The 22,079-nt window shown below is 46.4% G+C and overlaps 1 protein-coding gene across 2 annotated transcripts in view; it reads right to left on the reverse strand.

Annotated features, from left to right (window-relative positions):
* The window catches only part of LOC142256141 (N-formyl peptide receptor 2-like), a 43,691-nt gene that overhangs the window by 13,687 nt on the left and 7,925 nt on the right, over window positions 1–22,079 (reverse strand). For both annotated transcript variants that reach the window (XM_075327680.1, XM_075327679.1), the window contains one exon: window positions 19,885–19,953. In XM_075327680.1, the coding sequence (XP_075183795.1) occupies window positions 19,885–19,940 (56 nt within the window). In that variant the 5' untranslated portion in view covers window positions 19,941–19,953. The remainder of the gene's footprint in view (window positions 1–19,884; window positions 19,954–22,079) is intronic.

Consider the following 22,079-nt stretch of genomic DNA (forward strand, 5'->3'; position numbering starts at 1 on the left):
TTCTTCGTTTCCCTGACAGCCTCTGCACTTACTAGCTCTCAGCCTCTCCGCTCCACCCCTTGATGAGATTTGAAAGCTAGCCCCCTTTGGAGACTACCCAAGGGTCCCATCTATTGGTGTGGGAGACCTGGTTGCTATGTGTCTGTGTGTACATTTGTACATACCTCATTCTGGCCCTTAGGAGTACCTGGAAGTACTGTCCCAGCATGGGTGCAGTACTCAGTGGTGCCTGACCGGGTCAGGGGTGCCACACATGATACATTAAATGCACTCTCCTTATACACCTTGGAGGCACTGGCTTGCCCGGCTGCTAGTGTGATGTCAGGGCGTGTTTTCATCTAGGCCAGAGGGGACCCAATGGAAAAGAGTTCTTTTGGTCTAATGTAGCGCAAAAAGGACACTTACTGGTATTATTTGTTGTACTTTAATGAGTATATGCTCCTATTAATACAACGCGTTTCAGCAGATATGCTTTCATCAGGTATTATTAAAATTAATCATAAGTAAAAATAATAAAATAGTAGAAGAGGCCCTACAAGATATTAATAAATTAAAACAACAATTAGAGATATATTCCCCTTCAAATGACTATAAAGAAGTAGACCTAATTTTGAGAATCACACTCAGCAAATATGAAGAAGAGATAATAAAGAAAAAAGCCATTAAATATCTGAAAGAAAAAAGTGAAATATTTAGGGAATCAGATAATATGGAGGTTGAGGACTATAATGATACTGAATTAAAGAATAACAGTAAAATAAGAATGAAAAAACAAGAACTAAAACAGACCAAAGAAAAAAACAATGATTCAATGAAACACACACACAAAAGGAAGGATTATCCATTAAATTACCTGATATCTGAAAAACAAATAGCATATTATGAACAACATAAATCCAAACTAAAGATTAACCAGACAAAAAAGACTGCAATTGGGACAAAGAACAAAGAAAAATTTCCTTCACAAAATATAACAGAATCACCCATAACATTCGGATCTCCACAGAACGAATTCCCTCAGAGGATTAATATAGAGACATCCAACGAGATCGAAAATAGACTAATAACAGAAGTAGAAACAGAAAGAATTTTCAATACAGGATTGACCCCTATACAGATTAATAATAATACATCAACACAAAAAAATGAAGCGCAACACAATAACGGAAATATAGTAAATTTAGAGACTACCCACTACCCTGATTTATCCCTATTAACACTACACAAAGATGCAAACATACAAGACTCTATACAAATAAATTTGAATACACCAATTATTTCAATAGAATCACAAAAGAATAATAACCCAAGAAAAAATGAAAACAATATGAAGATCACGCAGTTTTTTCAATTGGCTCCAGGCCGCCACCCCAAGAGAAAAAGAGGAGGAGGGGATGCAGAGGAGGAATCAAACAAAACCGAGGGAGAAAAAGACAAACAAGAGCTGACCCCGAAGAAAACAAAGACAACATAGCTCAAATGAACGAATTATTAGGACAAACAAATTCGGATAAAGAAAAAACAGGGTTTTTCAACATCTCCAACTATAAACTATCAGATAATGAAGAATCCCTACTTGAACATGGTCTTTCCTTCAGTCCAACCTCAGGCCTTGACCCTTTTTCATTATACCTTGTGTAGAGACACGAGGCTCAGTGGGTGCTCTCGTCCACTAAAACCCGCCGCCTTTAGAAAGACAGCGTGGCTCAGGGCTCATCCCAACTGAACGCCGGCCTCCTTAACCATGGGCGTAACACTACTCAGACAACACAGGGTGAGGGAACCACAATAATTAGACTTTATTGGATCCCCAAACAATTAACGGCACATAACACATAACCAGCAAAACACACAAATGTAACAGGCAACAGAGTCTCACCCTTCCGCTGGCTCACCAGGGATTTAGAATGTCCATGCCTCACAGGTTCCAAGCTGTCTGAGGTCTGCAAAGTCTGTAACAGATGACTGAACTGTCCCAACCTGAGTGTTCTCCTTAGGTAGTCCTGGTTTGATGTTAAAATCCTGGCAGCCGGAGTCGAAATCCCTAGGCTTTGGATATGGTCTCCAACCAGAACCGGAGCCCCTAGATTGAAGCCATAAGATATCCTGATCCTCTAGTCAGCTCCTGAGAGCTTAGACTGGATCCATCAGCATCCATCAACCTTCATCAACCCTGGTGGCTTAAAGAAGTCCCTTTTATAGCCATAACCTTCCCTTAGGATACACTGCGTCCTCATCCATTGGTTGGACAAGATTGCTTCTCCCTTTGGATGAATTTCAAGCTGCATGGATAATGTTCATTTAAATGATGTGCATAGAAAGACTCAGTATATCTACATGGAGTCGGCAAGTTACCGACTAGACAATGGCTACTAAGGTAATTACATTATCAATACACAACTACAATACAATGGTTACTGGAAAAGTCTGGAGAACAATACGTCTAGCTTTCAGTGGCCAACACAATTACATTGAGTCAACAACAGTCTTGTAAAAACAATGAGGGAACTTCTCCCCCGTCTACAGATAATCTATCATGCTGTCTGGCTGGATTTTAAGAAACTTTAGCCCATGAGAGTCCATGTCGTCACACCTTGATTTAAATGATTTTTTCAAAAAATTAATAGTGCAACGTCACTTTTTAATAGAGGAAAAGGGAAAACAGGGAATCTGTCCCACACAGGGACAAACTGATATTGAAGGATCACCCAGTCAGGTGAAACATGTAAATCCTAAAAATGCTAAAAGTACATTTTATCCGTTACATCATAAAAGTTCCCACATGGAGATCTTTCAACAGCTAGTACTAAAAGACATCAGAACCCTTGTCCCCCCTAAGAAAAGAAACAACCTAACGTATGAAGAAAGAAAGGCTATCACAACATTACGTGAAAATAACAATATAATCATTAAAAGAGCGGATAAAGGAGGGGGCATAGTGATAATGGATCGATCGTGGTACATTAATGAAGGGAATAGGATACTCCAAGATCCAGCATATTATGAACTTTTAGAGAAAGACCCCTCAGCCTCAATCCTTCATGAATACAATAGAATCATTCAAGATGCCCATCAAAAAGGGCTATTGAATAAAAAAGAGAAAAGATTTCAAGATATCATTCACTATTCAATACCATATTTTTATTTTCTACCTAAAGTGCATAAAAACCCAAAAAATCCCCCAGGTCGGCCAATTATATCGGGTATAAACTCCATAACCAGTCAATTATCTCATTACATAGATTTGTTTCTTCAGAGTTATGTATTAAAATTAGATTCTTATCTGAAAGATTCCACTCAACTGATTAGAGAGTTGATGGAACTACCTCTAATAGAGAACAGCATCCTTCTCACATTAGATGTCTGTGCTCTATACAACAATATAGCACATGATAAGGGCTTACAAGCAGTTGAATTGGTACTGTCTAGAGATACAGAAATATCTGACTCTCAAAAAAACTTCCTATTAACAGCAATAGAATTTATATTAAAAAATAACATTTTCACCTTTGAAGGCTCATACTACAGACAAACTAAAGGCTGTGCAATGGGGACCAGATTCGCACCCAGTTACGCAAATATATTTATGGGTGCGTTTGAGTCATTCTCCATCGCACAGTCCAAATATGCAAAACATATAATAATGTACCACCGTTTCATAGATGACCTGTTCCTGATCTGGAAAGGTCCTGAAGTAATGGTGGATGAATTTGTAAGGGATCTAAATAAGAATAATTGGGGATTATCCTTTACAGCCACACACTCAGATAAGGTAATAAAGTACCTGGATATACAAATTATGGTGGATGAGATGGGGAAGGTTACAACGTCAACCTTTTTCAAACCAGTGGATGTCAACAGTTACTTGAGATTTAACAGTGGTCATCTACCCAGATGGATTCAAAATATCCCATACGGACAATATAGAAGAGTGAGAAAAAATTGCACGGAAGATGACAATTTCAAAACAGAATCAAAAATTCTAAAAAAAACGATTCCTAGAAAAGGGGTATCCAAAAAAACTGATATATGATGCCTATAAGAAAACTAACTTCCTCCCACAAGAGATCTGCATAAAACCTAAAACTAATACCCGTATGGAAAACAGCGAAAAAAATTACATGACAAAATTTATAAAATGGAGTCTGGTGACCACATGCTGCCAACCACGAACAATCATTGAAAACCTAGTGAAAAAATACTGGTTCATATTAAAGGGGGATCCTGTTCTATCTGAACATATCCCAAAAAAACCTATTATTATATATAAAAAAAACAAATGTTTGGGGAACATGGTCGCACCCAGTAACACAACAATAAAATCAAGAATACCCACAATTGAAAATACTAATAAAAATGGGTGCTACCCATGCCTAACATCTAAATGCATGTGTTGTAAAGTGATAGCTAAAGGGGCAAAGACATTCACTTCTAAAACTACAGGTGAAACCTTCCCAATAAAATTTAGATTGAACTGTCAATCAAAATATGTAGTTTACCTGCTAGAATGTCCATGCGGTATACAATATGTTGGACGGACTGTACAAGAAATGCACCAAAGATTGAATAAACACCGCCATAATATAAGATTGGGATATCAATTACATAGTATTTCCAAACATTATGATAGTACACACAATAAAGACCCCAGCAAAATGTCATTAACTATTATAGACCAAATCAACAGCAATGAAAAGGATTCATTAGCAAGATTGATCAAGAAAGAAAGCTACTGGATCTTTAAACTAGGTACATTGGCCCCAGAAGGGCACAATTTAACACTAGACAATGTTGCTAAACAGTAGATAATAAACCACAACTTAGATGTTCCCCTTTAACATATGTAAAAAATGTGAAATAAATGAATAATATATAAATATAATAATATATACATATATGAAAAAAATGAATAGATGAATAATGAATAAATCCCTCCTTTCACGCATATATCTATACAATTGATGTTATACAGGTTCAGATACCAAAAGAAACATACATATGAATGGAGAAAAATATGAGGGAGATGAATCACGGCATAAACTACTCTAGATTTGAAATTTATTAAAGGTAATTTATAATCAAGAATTTTAATAAATTTTATAAATATCTATATACGATTTTATATTTTTTATATTTTATTGATATTTAATATATTTAAAACCTATATATAAAGATATAGAGATATATGCATAACATCAATATACACAAAAACTAGCCCTAATAAGAGTAGTTATGCAGTTTTATTCAACTCCATCATAAATTATTTTAATTTATAATACATTTGGAAATTATTTTATTTTTTTATAATACACCTGGAAAATAGTATGGTTTTAATAGTATATTATCTTAATACTAATTAATTTTTTAATTAATTCACCAATGATAGATACATATATAAAAAGGAGACAGAAAAGGAAGAGGAAAAAAGGAAAAGAGAAAAAAAGAGAAAAGAAAAAGAAAAAAAGAAAGGAAAAAAAAAAAAGAAAAAAGAAAGAGAAGGGGAAGAGAGAGAATTTTTTTTTTCCCTGAAATTCTTAATATATTACTCTGATGTGATTTCCAGCCATCAGGGATCTTTAAGGGTTAAAATTACAATGATCCATGAGCGGCACACCCAAAAGGTCCACCCTTTTGGTTTTTAATCTATATAAGAAGTTTTAAACACTGCTCCTATTATACCTGATGAAAGCATATCTGCTAAAACGCGTTAAAAAAAAAAGAAAAAAGATACCTGATGAAAGTATATCTGCTGAAACGCGTTGTATTAATAGGAGCATATACTCATTAAAGTACAACAAATAATACCAGCAAGTGTCCTTGTTGCGCTACATTAGACCGAAAGAACTCTTTTCCATATACCCACTCCTCAAATGGGATTCGGTAGTAGCTGCAAAGGACCTGCTAACCCATTATAGAATCCAGCTGGGAACTGGAGGATCGTGGAGGAAAACCTGAATTCCAAGGTGCCGGTGGAGCTCAGGAGCCGACAACGATACCACAAGTCTGGATGCAATAAGCCTGGACACTGGAATCAGAACGGAGGGTTTCTCAAGACTGATAAGCTTTCACTGGAGTTGTGCGGGGGTGCACAACCTGCAAAGGTGAGCAATTATAAATATTTAAATACCTAAATTCATCCACGGATGCTTCTCATATTGCGCTTGTCTCCTTATTTATTTATTTATGCAAGAGGGGACTTAATAACATACATTTGGGTGGTCCTTTCCTCATTGAGACTCAGATAGTGGAATACATATTCCATAGCAATATACAAGGCGCCCAATGTAGCGTTGGGCTTTACCCTCCTCCTCCTCCTCGTCCATGTCATTCTTCAGCTCTCAATTTAAGTTTTCAGAGGGCCATCAGTTGTTCATCAACAGCAATTGTAAATTGCTTTTGAATATGTATCCCCTATCTCAGTCACAATGTGGGACAATCTATGACAGGGGTCTCCAATGACAAAAACTAATTTGGTAGGATTACTGTCCTGGTTTGTCTACTGCCCAATGTGCCTAGTGTTTATAAAAAATTAGCCCTATGGCCTGAATCATGGTTGACGCAGGGGTTCACCATCACTAGGGCATACTTTAACAAATACAAAAACTAATTTGGTAGGATTACTGTCCTGGTTTGTCTACTGCACAATGTGCCTAGTGTTTATAAAAAATTAGCCCTATGGCCTGAATCATGGTTGACGCAGGGGTTCACCATCACTAGGGCATACTTTAACAAATAGTAGTTAGCAGGGCCAGATTAAGGTTAGTGGGGGGCCCTGGGCAGAAAATCTGGTGGGGGCCCCATAATGTTAACATTTTTAGCCATAACAGTAGAGCACGAACTGTAGCATTTAGATATAAATCCAATGAACAGTTATCTTCTCCTGTTCTGCCACATTCAGAGTTACAGCACTACAATACAGATACAGTCCAGGATCACTCACAGCCGTCACTTATACACAGAAAGTAGAGTTAAGGCTGCTTTACATGTTTCAATTACATATGCGATCTCGTATGCGATCGCACACGCCCCCATCGTATGTGCGGAACGGGCAATTTGTTGCCCGTGTCGCACAAACGATTATCCCCCGTCACACGTACTTACCTTCCAAACGACCTCACCGTGGGCGGCGAACATCCTGAAGTGGGAGGGACGTTCGGTGTCACAGCTACGTCACACAGCGGCCGGCCAATAGAAGCGGAGAGGCGGAGATGAGCGGGAACGTAAACATCCCGCCAACCTCCTTCCTTCCTCATTGCTGGCGGGACGCAGGTAAGCTGTGTTCATCGTTCCCGGGGTGTCAGACGGAGCGACGTGTGCTGCCTCGGGAACATTGAACAACCGGACGTTCAATTTTTAGAAAATGAATGACGTGTATGCGATCAACGTTTTAACGTACAATTAGGGTCGCTCGTAGCTGTCACACTCTACAATATCAATAACGATGCCGGATGTGCGTCACTTACGACGTGGCCCCGCCGACACATCGTTACATATATTGTAGCATTTAAAGCGCACTTTACTCACATATTTTTTATTGATCCCAATGTTAAGGCAGGCAGGGCCGGCTCCAGGTTTTTGTGGCCTCCGGGTGAAAGAGTCTCAGTGGACCCCATCCACACACAGACACGCACATACACATACAGGCATACACACATATACATATTTGAAGACAAATTCAGAAAAATACTTATAAACAGACAAATATATGCACAGTCATATACACTGACATACATGCAGACACAGACGCATTAGGACTCGTGCGCACGTTGCGTAATTCCATGCATTTACGCTGCGTATAGCACTGCAGTGTAAATGCATGCGTCGTGCGTCCCCTGCACAGTCTATGTAGATTGTGCATGATACGTGCACATGTTGCTTTTATGAACGCAGCGATTTGGGTGCTAAAATGTTGACCCAAATGCGTTCATAAAATGAGCATGTCAATTATTCCGTGCGCTATGGATGTAGCTCCCCTCTGTCTATGGTGGGGGAAGCAGCCAGAGCGCAGGAAATCGGCTTTTTTTGTACAGAAAAACTGCATCCATTATGCAGTGTTTCTGCAGCGATTTGACGCGCACATGTGCTGTCAAATCGCTGCAGAATATTCAGCAGTTACATGCGCATGAGCCCTTACAGGTATTAATATGGGGAAATCGCCAGCAGCCTTACTCACCTCTCCCGCTTGTTTCCGTCCAGCTCCTTCAGGACATGTGGCTGTGTTTCACGATGGCTGCCACTGACAGACATGACTGCACACTGACAGCACTGCTGTATATGTGGCGCCCCTGAGGCTTCCGTCGCCACAGGTCATTGCACCCCATCCAGCGGTGTGATGCCCCATTCTGGGAGAGGAAGGGAATGAACTCCGGTCCCCTGGTAAATCCACACTACACCCATTGCTAGGAACACACTGGGACCAGGGAAAGTGGCAGACAACCCTCCCATGCTGCATACTGGGAGGGGTCATAAGACCCATCCCTGCTCCTATAGGGTAGATCAGAGCAACTGGGGAGGTGGGAGGAGCCACAAGAGTGCAGACAGAGAGAGGAAGGTCAAGTTTAGGGAGTCGAAGAGAGGGAGGGGAAGGAGAAGGAGGCCTGCTGGAGGCAGGCAAGGAGGAGAAGAAGTAACGGAGAGAAAGCTCCAAGTCAGTCAGGAGCTGAAAAGAAGGAAAGAGACACTTCCTGGTGAAGATCCTGGGACTCATAGGGTCCAGGTGACACCACGCAGAGAACAGAAAGGGTCCCAGGGCCACGGGTAGTCCTAGAGGTACCACGGGTAGTTGTAGAGCTGCGGTGGCCTGTTCCACAAGAACATCGGTGGAGGGATCAAGCTGCAACAGGGGACGGTCCCTAGAAACCGGAGGAGTGCAAAGATCATCTCCAAACAGTAAAAACCGAGGCCCAGGGAATGTTGTAAACTCCCCGGGCCACAGCCCACAGCAGTAACTCTAGAAAAGGGATAATCAGCTGACAGGTGACTCCCCAGCCTGGAGGCTGTTGTGGAGGCCAAGCCAGGTTCAACCTACCAAGGCAAGGCTAAGGAAGACAGCAGAAGATAGAGACACTTAAGGGAAGGGTACCGGCTTTTACTCTCAGAATCACCCAGAAACGGCGGAGGTCCCTGACAGTGGTCCCAGCAGGCCAAGGGTTCCTGCAGGACTGTGACAAGAATTGTGAGTAAAGAACTTGAAACTGTACCCTTGAAGTTGCCTCTGTTATTTCATCTGCATAGACACTCACAAGCACCAACTGTGCCCCGGGGCATTGCTCCACCTGTGGGGAGTAGTACCACCATTGCTGCCATATCATTCCCCAGAGGCCTCATACAGCAGCGGCGGCCTATTAGCCGCATACCACAGGTGGCGTCACGAACACAAACTTTAATTCAAGCCACATATTAACTGACACCCACCAGGGCCACGGAGCTGGGCCCAGCGACCACTGACTACCACCGGACTAGTCCGGCCCGGCACCGGGTGTCCCATAGCCCTGGGGTGGGCGAGTCATATATACTTCACAGGAGGGCCTGGGGGCTACAATATATACATTACAGGAGGGGCTGAGGGCTACAATATATACATCACAGGAGGGGCTGGGGGCTACAATATATACATTATAGGAGGGGCTGGGGGCTACAATATATACATCACAGGAAGGGCTGGGGGTTACAATATATACATTATAGGAGGGGCTGGGGGCTACAATATATACATTATAGGAGGGGCTGGGGGCTACAATATATACATTACAGGAGGGGCTGGGGGCTACAATATATACATCACAGGAGGGGCTGGGGGCTACAATATATACATTATAGGAGGGGCTGGGGGCTACAATATATACATTACAGGAGGGGCTGGGGGCTACAATATATACATCACAGGAGGGGCTGGGGGCTACAATATATACATTATAGGAGGGGCAGGGGGCATAGACGTTACTGGAGTGGCAAGCAGCTCTGGTGGTGTACTCATTACTGGGATGGGTGAGATAGTGCTCTGGGGGACCCATATAGATCTGGGGGGCCGCACAGACTGCTCTAATTCATATACACACACACACACACACACAGTACTGCTTCTTACAAACACAGCTCTGACACACACACACACAGCTCTGACACACACACACACACACATACAAATACAATGCACCCTCCATTACCTACTACACATGACCATTGAGGAAGGATTCTCCAGTCGTGCTGTGTGTATGTGTTACCCACCAATACCATCTGTAAATAATACACGGACTGCATGTGACTTGGTTCAAACTGGCCACAGCAGCCTTTATTACCTATTATTTACATTCTAAACACAAAGGGGCGCCGTCCAACGGGCGACCCCAACAAATAATAGGTAACACAGTAATCAATACATTAAATATATAACCCTGAGTAGGCCCAGTCCAGGAACAACTTCTCACACCAATATCCCTGGCCGCAACACACCGACCCAGAGATGAGGTATTAATCACCAACGGATTAATACCCCCAACTTTGCAGAACCCCGTGTCTGCAACATCCCGGAACCCGGAGCCACCATGCCAAGATGGTGTCCCTCAGTCCAGTTACTATTGCCTTCAATCATCTCTGGACCAGACCTATCCCCACAGGACAGGGCACGTGACTCCTTACGTGGCCTGGACCCGCCACACACCAAAAGCTTGTGCCACACCTCCACACAATTCCAGTGCCACAAACAGCACCAATATCATTAAAATACACCCCCATTGCATCTCCGAAACTACCAGATCAGCGACACCAACTCTCAGTGCCGCAACCCAATAGGCTCAAGTGATACTAGCTACCGAACGAGCCCTCTCCACTACACCCGGCCACACTATCAACCACCCTCGGTGTATATCTTCCACAGATGCAACAAACCAATATAAGTATAATTAACTTTTTTTTTTTTTTTTTTTATAATTAACTCCCGAGATGCCTGGGCCACCAAATCACTGCCTCCCACATATAGAACTAGCACCATTAGGGCCGTCCAGACCCAGCTGGCGAAAATTTGGGCGAGCCTCAGCCCGCCGAACCCCCCTACAAACTCGTGCCCGAATAACCAAATGAGGCACACACGCACCACAAACCCACAGGTTAAACCCCACAGATAAAACACCAACCGGTTATGCTAACCAAACATGTTCCACTTCCAAAAAGACTCAAAAAACCCCCCCGTTGGCCTTAACATGATAACAACGGAGGCCGAACGTAATGACGAAAACAAGAGGGGTCCTCCTTACCACTACAGCTCACAAACACTTTCCCGAGACCACACCAAGGGGCCTCCGTGGCAGCACCAATCCAGAAGGAATGCGACCCGTAATACTCCGGGTGCCCACCCCCGCCCCATGCAAGCAAGTCTCCAGCACTGCCAAAACTGGTACCTTAACAAAACAAGGGGGGGGGAAACCATCCACATGACACAACAACAGTCCTGGGCGTCCTCCCGACATGATTCCACACCCAGGGCCGCGTATAACACCCCCAACCTTCACAACCTGCCTGATCCATTGTTTGTGCGCGACGAAGTCAGCGCTCAACCCCCTGCCCCACCGCAGGCCAAACTGCCAACATCAAACCACCGCCCCTAACCGTAGATGGGCCTGCCAACCCCTGATTTGCAGCGCCCCATACAAGGCTAACACCAACTGTTTTGGGCCAAAGGAAACACAGACCCGCTCACAATCAAATGAACATATCAACCACAAATCACTCCCAAAACGCTTTAACACCACAAAGGAGATCGGACCCTTGCGTCCGGCTCCTTCACACCCTTGCGAAAAACCCTTCAAGGCCTTACCGCACCCGAAAATCCTCCGAAAACATCCCTCTCACCCCTAAACTTCAACTCAAAACCACAGCCGCCATCCCATGGACCACTGCCGATGCCGACCTACCAACCCGAAAAATCTGTTAGTCACCACTGTCAACAAGACCACCAAATACACCACCGGGCCCCCCCTAAACCTGGCCCCAAACAACGTTATCCATGCCGCCTACAGTTCTATATATCAGCAACAAGTAACCACAGTCACCAAGTTCCTGACCAGCTCCCAAACACAGCCTCTCCTGACTCCACAAGCCCCCCGGAAACACCGTTCCAACCTCTTCCGCCCCCGGCTTCAACTCCCGAAACCTGCGGAACTGAAACGAAACAAAGCAGCAGCTACCCCTTTTTTGACCCCGGCACGGGTTGTGCCACACCTAAAATTTTTTTTTTTTTTTATTATACCACATACATTTGAGAACGAAATGCTGCAAGTAGACCACCCTTGGCACAGAATTAGCCAACAAACCAATAATCAAATCCTCCAGCGACTAATAAACACCGTGACAGCACACCTTCCTCACGCAAAAAACTGCTAACCCCCCACAATTCGACCACAACCAAAAATTGGAAGCAATACCCCACCATGCTAAACCAAAACAGCCGGTCCTGCCGCATCCGAGGACCGCTGCAACATTCCATCAGGTACCACCTTACCCAGCCATCACGCGCAGCTATTGAAATCGCCGCAAGAAAACATCCTACCATTAGATTGTCCATGATTTCCCTCGTGACCCCCCACAAAATGAGCCAATGGCTGCACCCTTGGCGTAGCCGACGACAGCCATCCAGCAAACGCACTCCACAATGCCGTATCTCTGCACCCGCAGTTCCAGTGCCCCAGCGAAGACCGCACCACCTTAAACCGCACTGCCCTAGCTGATCTACTGCCTCTAGCACAGCCCGTAGGACCACACTCTTACCCACGGAGCCTACGCTCCATAGCCAGAACATCAATCTTTATCCCCCATAAACCGCATCACCGATGCTGGACCTTCAGTCTTATCCTGCGCCCACGGGACGCCAAAAGAGTAACCGCCACCTTCGGCAATGAGACAACAAACCCCACACGAAACATCGGGCCCGCCGACCTGACGCAAAAGCAAATCATCCAATAATGAATGAGCGATGTAATCCTGGACACACCATGCACAACCCACTCAACAAAGAAATAACCGCCTCAAATAGCAACACGAAATGTTACCACCCAACAGCGAACAACGTAATAATTCCCATCCCCACAGCAACACCAGAAATGTTGGCTAGCAGGAGTGGACCAATGACAACCTAAATGCCGCCTCCACAGCCGCCTTCGCCATCAATGCTCCACGGCTCACCGCCTTTACCAAATCCCACACTCTGTCCCACGACACAATAATAAACCGTCGACAAATCTGGAGCAATGCAGACACACACAGATGACCCCTCCGTATAAGATAAAATTGAATAAGCCGAAATAAGCTTTGGCACCTTTTTGCACCACCCCCAACGGAGAAACCCAATCATGACAAGGAGGGCCTCGAATAGCCCCCCCAAACCTGCCCAAAGCCACTTCCTTACCCAACTGCCCACTGACCACATCCGGGCCTCCCTTAGCAAAGCGCCAATTCCAATAAGGAGCAAAGATCCCCAACACCGACAGAATACAAAAACGTGGGAAGTGCTATGTCCCCTTCCACAGCCCGAACACTTGTGCATCAGACGACAGGCGGTGCCAAATTTGCACTGCCCATCACTATCCTGCCCACACACCCCCCCCCCCGTCATCCGGTTCGCCGGGGTTCCAAGTCTCAAGCACCCGGCTGCACCCTGGGAAAGGGGGTGGGGGGGTTGACCAGGAGCCGCCATCACCGCATCCAGAATGATATGCCCTTATGATCTTACCGCATACTTGTACCCAACACCGTCCCCTGCCAAAATCGCTTGGCGTACAGAAGCCATGCTACACCGCCAACTGACCTACAAGCACCCCCAAATGCAACCATATAACCAAACAACACCAAACAATTTCCCAATTCCTGCTCCCCAATACACTCACCAAAAGAACGCAAAATGCCCGCCGCCAAATTGCAAATATCCGAGAGATGACCTATAACGGTGCATCCCCTCCCCCTCCTTCCTGGAGTCACCTAGCTTGCCTCATCCAAGTGAAACTGTTCCAGGGGCAGCAGGGAGAATATTTCAACCATCACCCCTTGCAAATCTTATCCCTCACATCCGCCAATAGGTAAGCCCCCAGCGGGCTTTCAACGCACATATATACCTCTCACAATTGCCTCTGCCATCCAGACGCACCAACTCATCCCCCTTTTCTTTCCACATCTCTTCCTCTGTCACAGCCCCCATCGACTCTGCCAGAACAATCTCCCCCGCCGCCTCATGCGCCCTCACTCTGCCTGCCGTACCTGCGCCTACCACCGCCGCTCCTGTCCATGCCGCCGCCGGCGCACGCGCACTCCCGGCAACCGTGTCATACAACAAACCCTTGCAGGAAGACCCCCTTCCTGGTGCAATATCACTGACCCCCTTGGCGCTGCCATATCCGCAGCCGCCCCCCCACACTACCTTTTTTTGCACCCCCAGGTGCTCCCCAAAATCCCGCCGAATTCACGGCTGTCTCACCCGACCGCGACCCGGCGGATACTGGAGTAGAAGTCAAGCCATCTGGACATCTGAATCTTCCAACGACACTGCTCAATCCTCCTCGCTGGAGCCGACTGCCTCTGGCTCAGGTAATGCAGGCGCTGCCGAAGCGCCGCAACCACCACGGCTGTCCTCCTGGTACGCCGCGTGGGCACTGTCCTCCAGGCTCCGTCTTCTGCCCTGCGGCAACAACCCTGGACACCACACCGTCCCATGGGCTGCCACCGCGGGCCTCATCATCTTCTGGCCCGACCCCCCCCCCCCGCCGCCTGCAAGGGAAGGGGGGTACCTGCGGCCCGACCCGCTGCCAGCAGACTCCCATCTAGAGCCGCCGTCACATCCTGCCCTCCTGGGCCCAGAAAGCATCCGACTGCCGGGCCCTCCCCCTCCTGGGGGAGACCGCTGCTGCCGGGAGCTGCTCGCCAGATCGGGGTGACCGGGCAGGAACCGCAGGGCCCCCGCCGTCACCCCCCACTTACTAACGCCTCCCAGGCACCCGTCGCACCAGGCTCGCCTGTCCTGGCGCCGTACCCCCTGCTGGCTGCAGCCCCTCGGCCCCCCCCCACCGCTTGCGGGGGGTACTGCTGGCCTCCGTCCTCCGCCGGGCGCTCTCCCAGTCAGGAGCCGCCGCATCCAGCCCTCCTGGGCCCACGCAAGCCTCTGTCCGCTGGGCCCTCCCCCTCCTGGGGGAGACCGCCGCTGCCGGGAGCTGCACGCCTGCTCTGGGTGACCGGGCAGAAACCGCAGGGCCCTGCCGTCACCCCCACCTGGGCACCCGTCGCACCAGGCTCGCCTGCCCTGATGCCGGATACCCCACTGGCAGCAGCCCCACGGCCCCCCCACCGTCCGGCGGGGGTTGCGCTGGCCTCCGTCCACCGCCGAGCGCTCTACTGTCCAGGAGCTGCCGCATCCAGCAATCCAGGCCTCGGCTCGAAACCGTAAGTAGGCCGCAGACTAGCCACGCCCCCCTCCCGGCTGCCGCGGCCCGGACGGAGATTCCTCCCACGGCCGGAGCGGCTGCTGGGTACCACCGCTGCCCACGTCGCTGATGTGGAGGGTCCCCGAAGGGGCTCTCACATCTCCTCCTCGCTCCCCCAGCACACTGCAAGTACCTGAAGGAGAGGGGAGGGGGGGATACCGCCACCCGCTGCAGACCGGGGAGCGAGGGGAAAGTGCCGACGGGTTAACCCCCGGCAGCCCTGACGTGGGACCGCGCTGCCAGGGGCCCGTGCACTGCCATGTGATGTTCGCCGCTGGTCCTGCATCACAGCCATCCCGTCGGACGTCCGGATCGCTCAATGTCCGGAAATCAAGAGAGGGGATAAGCCAGATTTCCTATACTTACACCCCTCATCTGTCCCACCTCTTCCTCCAGAGAACTCCACCTACCCACCAATCCCTTTCTCTGCCCTATACATGACCATTCCTGTTCCTATTAACCCCATCACTCCTTCCCTCTAGTCATGTCGCCCCTCCACCCTATGGGTTCCATGGCTTTCTCACACACACACAATACAATGCACCTCCATCACCCTCTACACACACACACACACACACACACACACACACACACTGCACCCAACCATCACCCCCTATACACACACACACACTGCACCCACCCATCACCCCCTACACACACACACACCCCACATTACCCCCTACACACATCCAACATCACCCCCTACACACACACGCACACTGCACCCACCCATCACCCCTACACACACACACACTCCACATCACCCCCTACACACACACACACACACACACAAATACAATGCACCCCCCATCACCCTCTACACACACACACACACACACAATGCACCCCCCATCAACCCCCTACACACACATACAATGCACCCCACATCACCCCCTACACACACACAATGCACCCCTCCCATTACCCCCACACTCATTATAATGCACCTCCCATTACCCCTCCCCCCACACACACACAATACAATGCACCCCCATTACCCCCCCACACAATACAATGCCCCCTCTATTACCCCTTTCCCCACACACAATACAATGCACCTCCCATTACCCCACCCCCACACACAATACAATGCACCTTCCATTACCCCTCCCCCCACACACAATACAATGCACCCACCATTACCTCTCCCCCCACACAATACAATGCACCCCCCATTACCTCTCCCCCCCACACAATACAATGCACCCTCCATTACCCCTCCCCCTACACACAATATAATGCACCCCACATTACCCCTCCCCCCACACACAATACAATGCAACCCTCTTCACCCCCTACACACACAAATTTATTTATTAACACTGCCCCATCCCGACACACTCCTGCCTCCCCCCCTTACTCGGAATACAGTACTCCTCCTCTGCCTTTCACAAAGCTGTGTTCCTTCACAAATGTTTCCCGTTATGTGTCCTCAGCCCCTCCCCACTCATCCCCATTAATTAAACCTGTCTCTTCAGCTCCTTCATGGAATTCTCGCTTCCTGATGTCCCCTGTGTGGCGCCTGCAGCACTGTGATGACATCAGCAAGGTGCTGATCTCATCATGTTGCTGCACGTTGGGGGCGGGGCCCAGTCCCAGCGCGCTGTTCAAATGTATTTACGTCTGAGAGATGCATATACATTTGAATAGGAACAGAAGGAGGAAGGTGCGGTCACCGGCTCCGCTGCGCAGTGTGTACATGCCGGGCACACAGCACACAGCAGAGCCGGCACAGCACAGCGCGCTGCCTCCTGCTCCTGCTTGCTAGTGTGCCCGGCATGTACACACTGCTGAGGACTGCAGCGGGGACAGCAGATACAGCGGCGCACTACACCGTGTCCCTGCTTCTGGGGGGGGGGCAGCTGCCCCTTACTGCTCCTCGCTGGGTACGGCCGCAGCACATAGCAGGAAGCTCATTGGCACACCTCTGACTCCGGAAGTGCAAGCGCTGGTACTTCCGGGGTCAATTAGCGTCCTGTGCCTGCAGTTTGTTTTTACGTCTTAAAGACGCAGATACAAATAAATAGCCGTGCACCAACCCCCCCCCCTTCCCCACCGAAAACACAGCTGATTTATTAGACTGTCTTTACGGAGGGGGAGAGGGTGTGAAGAAAAGAAAAAATGCTGACAGGTGCCTAGTGGCAGTATGGCCCTGGTGGTGGGGGCCCCCTTAGAAGCTCTTTTGGTGGGGGCCCCAGGGCTGGAGCCCCGCCTGCCCCGCCTATAATCCGGCCCTGTGTGCACGCCTGATTTGGTTTGAAAATTCCTTCTACTTCTATCAAAATTATACATTGGTGACTGTTCACACTCAAACACCTCCCCCTTGTTCACAGACTTTGTTAATTAAGCACCTTAAATTTGGGCCTACTCCGCCTTCATTCATGGACCCTTGTCTGGCACTGTGAGGGTCATTTCTGACATTGTTCTGGTGTGTGTGGCATTCGCTGCACATGCTGGACCTGGGCTGCCTTCATTCGCAGTTGCCTTTCCTTGAGAACATGGAAGCGGTTTCTGAAATGTTACAGGTATATGTGTTGCTTAAATATGGTTCTGCTTTTAATGAATTTAGGAGGCCACATGGCACAATATAAATATTAAATATAGAGTAGGACCCCACTATCGAGATTTGCCATGACGTGGCAGGGGTGGCTAAAAAAAATTATCAATTATTTGCAAAAAATTTCGTTTTGAATTATAGTACAGTTGGAATAATATGTAAATTTTAACTTTAAATTGTTTGCATGCTATTCTCAGATCGTGCTGGCTCCCCTCTTTTCTGTTTCCTATCTAGTGTGTATTTGTAGCTCCCCTGAACCTCTGATCGCTACAGTGTACTGCAACTAAATTAAGGAGCAGTATCTATCTGGGGTAAGTGACAGGTGGTTTGCCGGTGCTCACATCAGACACACATTTTTCACATGCAGTTAGGTGCTTTCCCCATGGGGGGGAGTGAACTGGGGTGGGCAGGGAGAGTCAGCCATCCAGTAGCATGGGACTTCCCGGTCACCAGGATAACCACTGGGGGGCGGGTGCCACATGGGGTATAAGAGGAGGTAGCCATTACACATAAAGAGCTTTCTTGAGGGACGTCCCCTGAGACCAGACTGGGTGCCGGAGAGCACCAGTGCTGGAGGGACGAAACACAGCTCATCTTTCTGCTGTGGAGCCTGGGGCTTGTAACCTGGAGCTCGGCCCAGGTTCCTTCTGCCAGTCGCTTCATAGCGAGGGCAAACAGGACATTTACACTGGCACCGGTAACCGCCTGGAACTTGCACCAGATAACCAGAGACTTATCAGCAGTGAACCAGGACACTCTCAGGCAATCTCCTACCAGTGAGTAAACACCTGAACCAGAGCTCTTGCCTCATCTCCATTATTTACCGGCGACGCCGACCCGTGCCCACGGCCCACTACCAGCCAGCAGGCCATCCTCGCGGGGCACCCACTCTGCCTGTGGGGGGAGTGACTCCATCTTGGCTGCAATCAACATCCACCCCCGGTGAGAAGAAACCTGCAACGGCGGCCCCTTACCTGGCCGTACACCACAGGTGGCGTCACGTATAAACTTTATTCCAATCTCCCCTGTAAATATCCCCATTTTAAAAAGAACCCAGGGCATAGAACCGGGCAATGGCCACCAAGTGACATTCCCCAGTTATACGCTGCCTGGCACCGAGTACCCCATAAACCTACACATATTGATCACACATAACACGCATATTGTGTGTATTTGTTTGTTTGTGAGTGTCTGATTGGGACATCTTTTTAATCACTTCAGTAATAAAAGTTAATTTTTATGGATGTATATAATTTGGTCTACTAGTTAAGGACATCCTATTTCACTTTGGTGGTCTTCTTAGGTTGGAAAGCAACTAATCATAAAAATCGGACGAAAATGATGGTTGGTATAAAGGTGTAAACAACTGGTGGTGCCTATAGGGATCATAGACAGACTCAAGACTAATCTGGTGCTGAATCTAAGACACCTTAGTAAGGACATAGTCAGATTTCACAGACATGTTTTGCTGTGGATTTAGCAGACTTGGGCAAATCTGAGCTTTCTATAGGAGCTTTTGCTTAAAAAAAAATATTTCTTCTCTGTCTTTCCAAGAAATGAACCCAGTGAGAAAGTCTATGTCCGGCTCCGGTCACATCTGTGTTATTATACAGGAGCCACAATGCAGAGCCGAATCCTCTTCATCACAGACACCACTGACGCCTGATGGACGACACTGACGTGTAGAGGGGGTTGATGGGTTACCCAGAGTTTCCACCATTGTGGTAGGAATAATGGCGCTGCAGGTGGAGCTGATTTATCCCTATGAATATTGATTGAGTAATCAGGGCGGAGGCTCGGATATAGATGTGAATGGAGTCTGCACTGATATCTCAGAGAAATGAAGAATTAGGAAAATAAACTTACCAGTTGATGCTCCAAGTTATTTCAGGTGTGGTCTGATTAACATCAGCAAGGTCCATTTTAAGTTCTTACCTACAAATAATAATAATATTAACCCAAAAATTAGAAGAAAATACCAAAATTCACTTATAATCAAAAAACTATGAGGATATACCTCAATAACACAGCACAACAAATAAACACTTTTTGTCTGCTACTTGGCAAAAACCATGTGCGCCATACTAAATCGAATGCGCTGAATCCAAATCTGAAGTTAGTTTTTTTGTAGCACGTCAGGATATTAAGTTATTCCAATTTTTGTGAAAATTAAAATAAGCAATTAATAAAGATACAGAATCGTTATGTCCCACAGTTTCACAACATGTATTATCATTTTTATTGAAAAAGAAGTATAGGTAAATAAACCAAAAAACTTAAAAATCACTTATAGTAGCTTAAGAAATCGCCTTGAACTCAGCAGAGTACTTTTAAAAGTGCTTCAGGCACTTGCTTTTGCACTTGTGAGTGGTCCTAGTGGCCCGTTGCAAAAACCAGCAGTAATCGCCCATCATATTGGGGTTAAAGCGACCTGGGTATCTTTTTTCCATAGTAGAAATGTCCTGGTGGAATGTCTCACCATGTTCGTCACTGACATTACCCATATTTGGAGGAAAGAAGTCAAGATGTGAATGTAGGAAATGCATTTTCAATGACATTCGGGCACCATGCATTTCATATGCTTGAAGCATATTGTCTATTAGTTCAGCATAGTTTTCTGCTCTTTCGTTTCCAAGGAAGTTTTGAACTACTACTATAAATGCATCCCATGCAGTTAGTTCAAGTGGGGTGAGTTCTTTCTTGAAGATTTCATCATGGATTAGTTGGTGGATTTCAGGACCAATAAAGATTCCTGCTTTGAATTTGGCCTCAGTTTTCAATGCACTAAACTTTTCCTTCAGATACTTAAATCCATTCCCTTGACGATCCATTGCTACTACAAAATTTTTCATTAGTCCTAGTTTAATGTGAAGAGGTGGAAGATAAACTTTAAGTGGATCGACAAGTGATTCGTGTTGAACATTGTGGTTACCAATCTTATGTTCATCTCTATTGGGCCACCGTTTAATTTTATAATGGTTGTTGTCATCTCGACTGTTCCATAGGCACAGAAAGCACATATGCTTAGTGTAACCTAACTGCAAACCAAGGACTAGTGCAACAACTTTGAGGTCAGCACAAATGTTCCATTGATGTTCTGAATATTTAATCAATTTCAGAATGATCTGCATAGAAGCATAGGTCTCTTTCATTCCAACCGCATGTGCAATGGGGACAGATGGCTTTTCATTGCCATTGTGCAACAGAACAGCTTTCAAGCTTGCTTTACTAGAGTCTATGAACAGTCTCCATTGATCTGGAAAATGTCTACAACCCAACTCTAGCATAAGCCCATTCACATCAGTACAGAAGCAGACACCATTTTGCCTGAATAGGCGTATGGCCTTTTCTAAGTATAACTCAAAATCTGGACGTGCTGTGCAAATTCTGAGTTCATATTTGGAATCAGCATCTTCAAATTAGTAAAGAACACATGTTTTACCCTCAGTAGCAAAAACATTGTTGTGCTGTGTAATCAACCAAACATGCTATCCCAATAAATACAACAAACCTTATCAAAATAATTGAGTTTTTATTGATGACAGATAAAAAACCCCCCACAATAGACAAAGATTAAAATATTAAAAACACTGTAGGCATGGAAAGCAGGTCATACTCTGCAACCATAGAATTAACAATTAACCATAAATGAGGAGATTTTCACTTCTATATTTGTGATAATGAATATTAAATTCAATCCATATTAGTATTAAGGCACTTGACAGATGATGGCACTTTACAGATAATAATTAACAATTTGTATATAGCATCATCAGTGAAAACCTCCCCATTGTATCATCATGCAAACAAACCTGATGCTATGGTGTACTGAGTATGACACTGCTCCCCGCCACACACTCCAACGCGCGTTTCACAACTGCTTCCAACTCCCTGAGAGGGATGGTGAAATTCCACCTCTTTTCTACTTTTTTTTTACTCCTTTCATTCAATCCGTGCCCTGATCTAAATTTGGTGATCATACACAAGAAGGGATAAGCAGGAATTCTATTTTCATGTGGTTACTGACAAATGCAAAATTAGACGTTCATCCTCTGAACATT

Source organism: Anomaloglossus baeobatrachus, chromosome 11, assembly GCF_048569485.1.
Source record: "Anomaloglossus baeobatrachus isolate aAnoBae1 chromosome 11, aAnoBae1.hap1, whole genome shotgun sequence".
In the NCBI taxonomy this organism is placed as follows: domain Eukaryota; kingdom Metazoa; phylum Chordata; class Amphibia; order Anura; family Aromobatidae; genus Anomaloglossus; species Anomaloglossus baeobatrachus.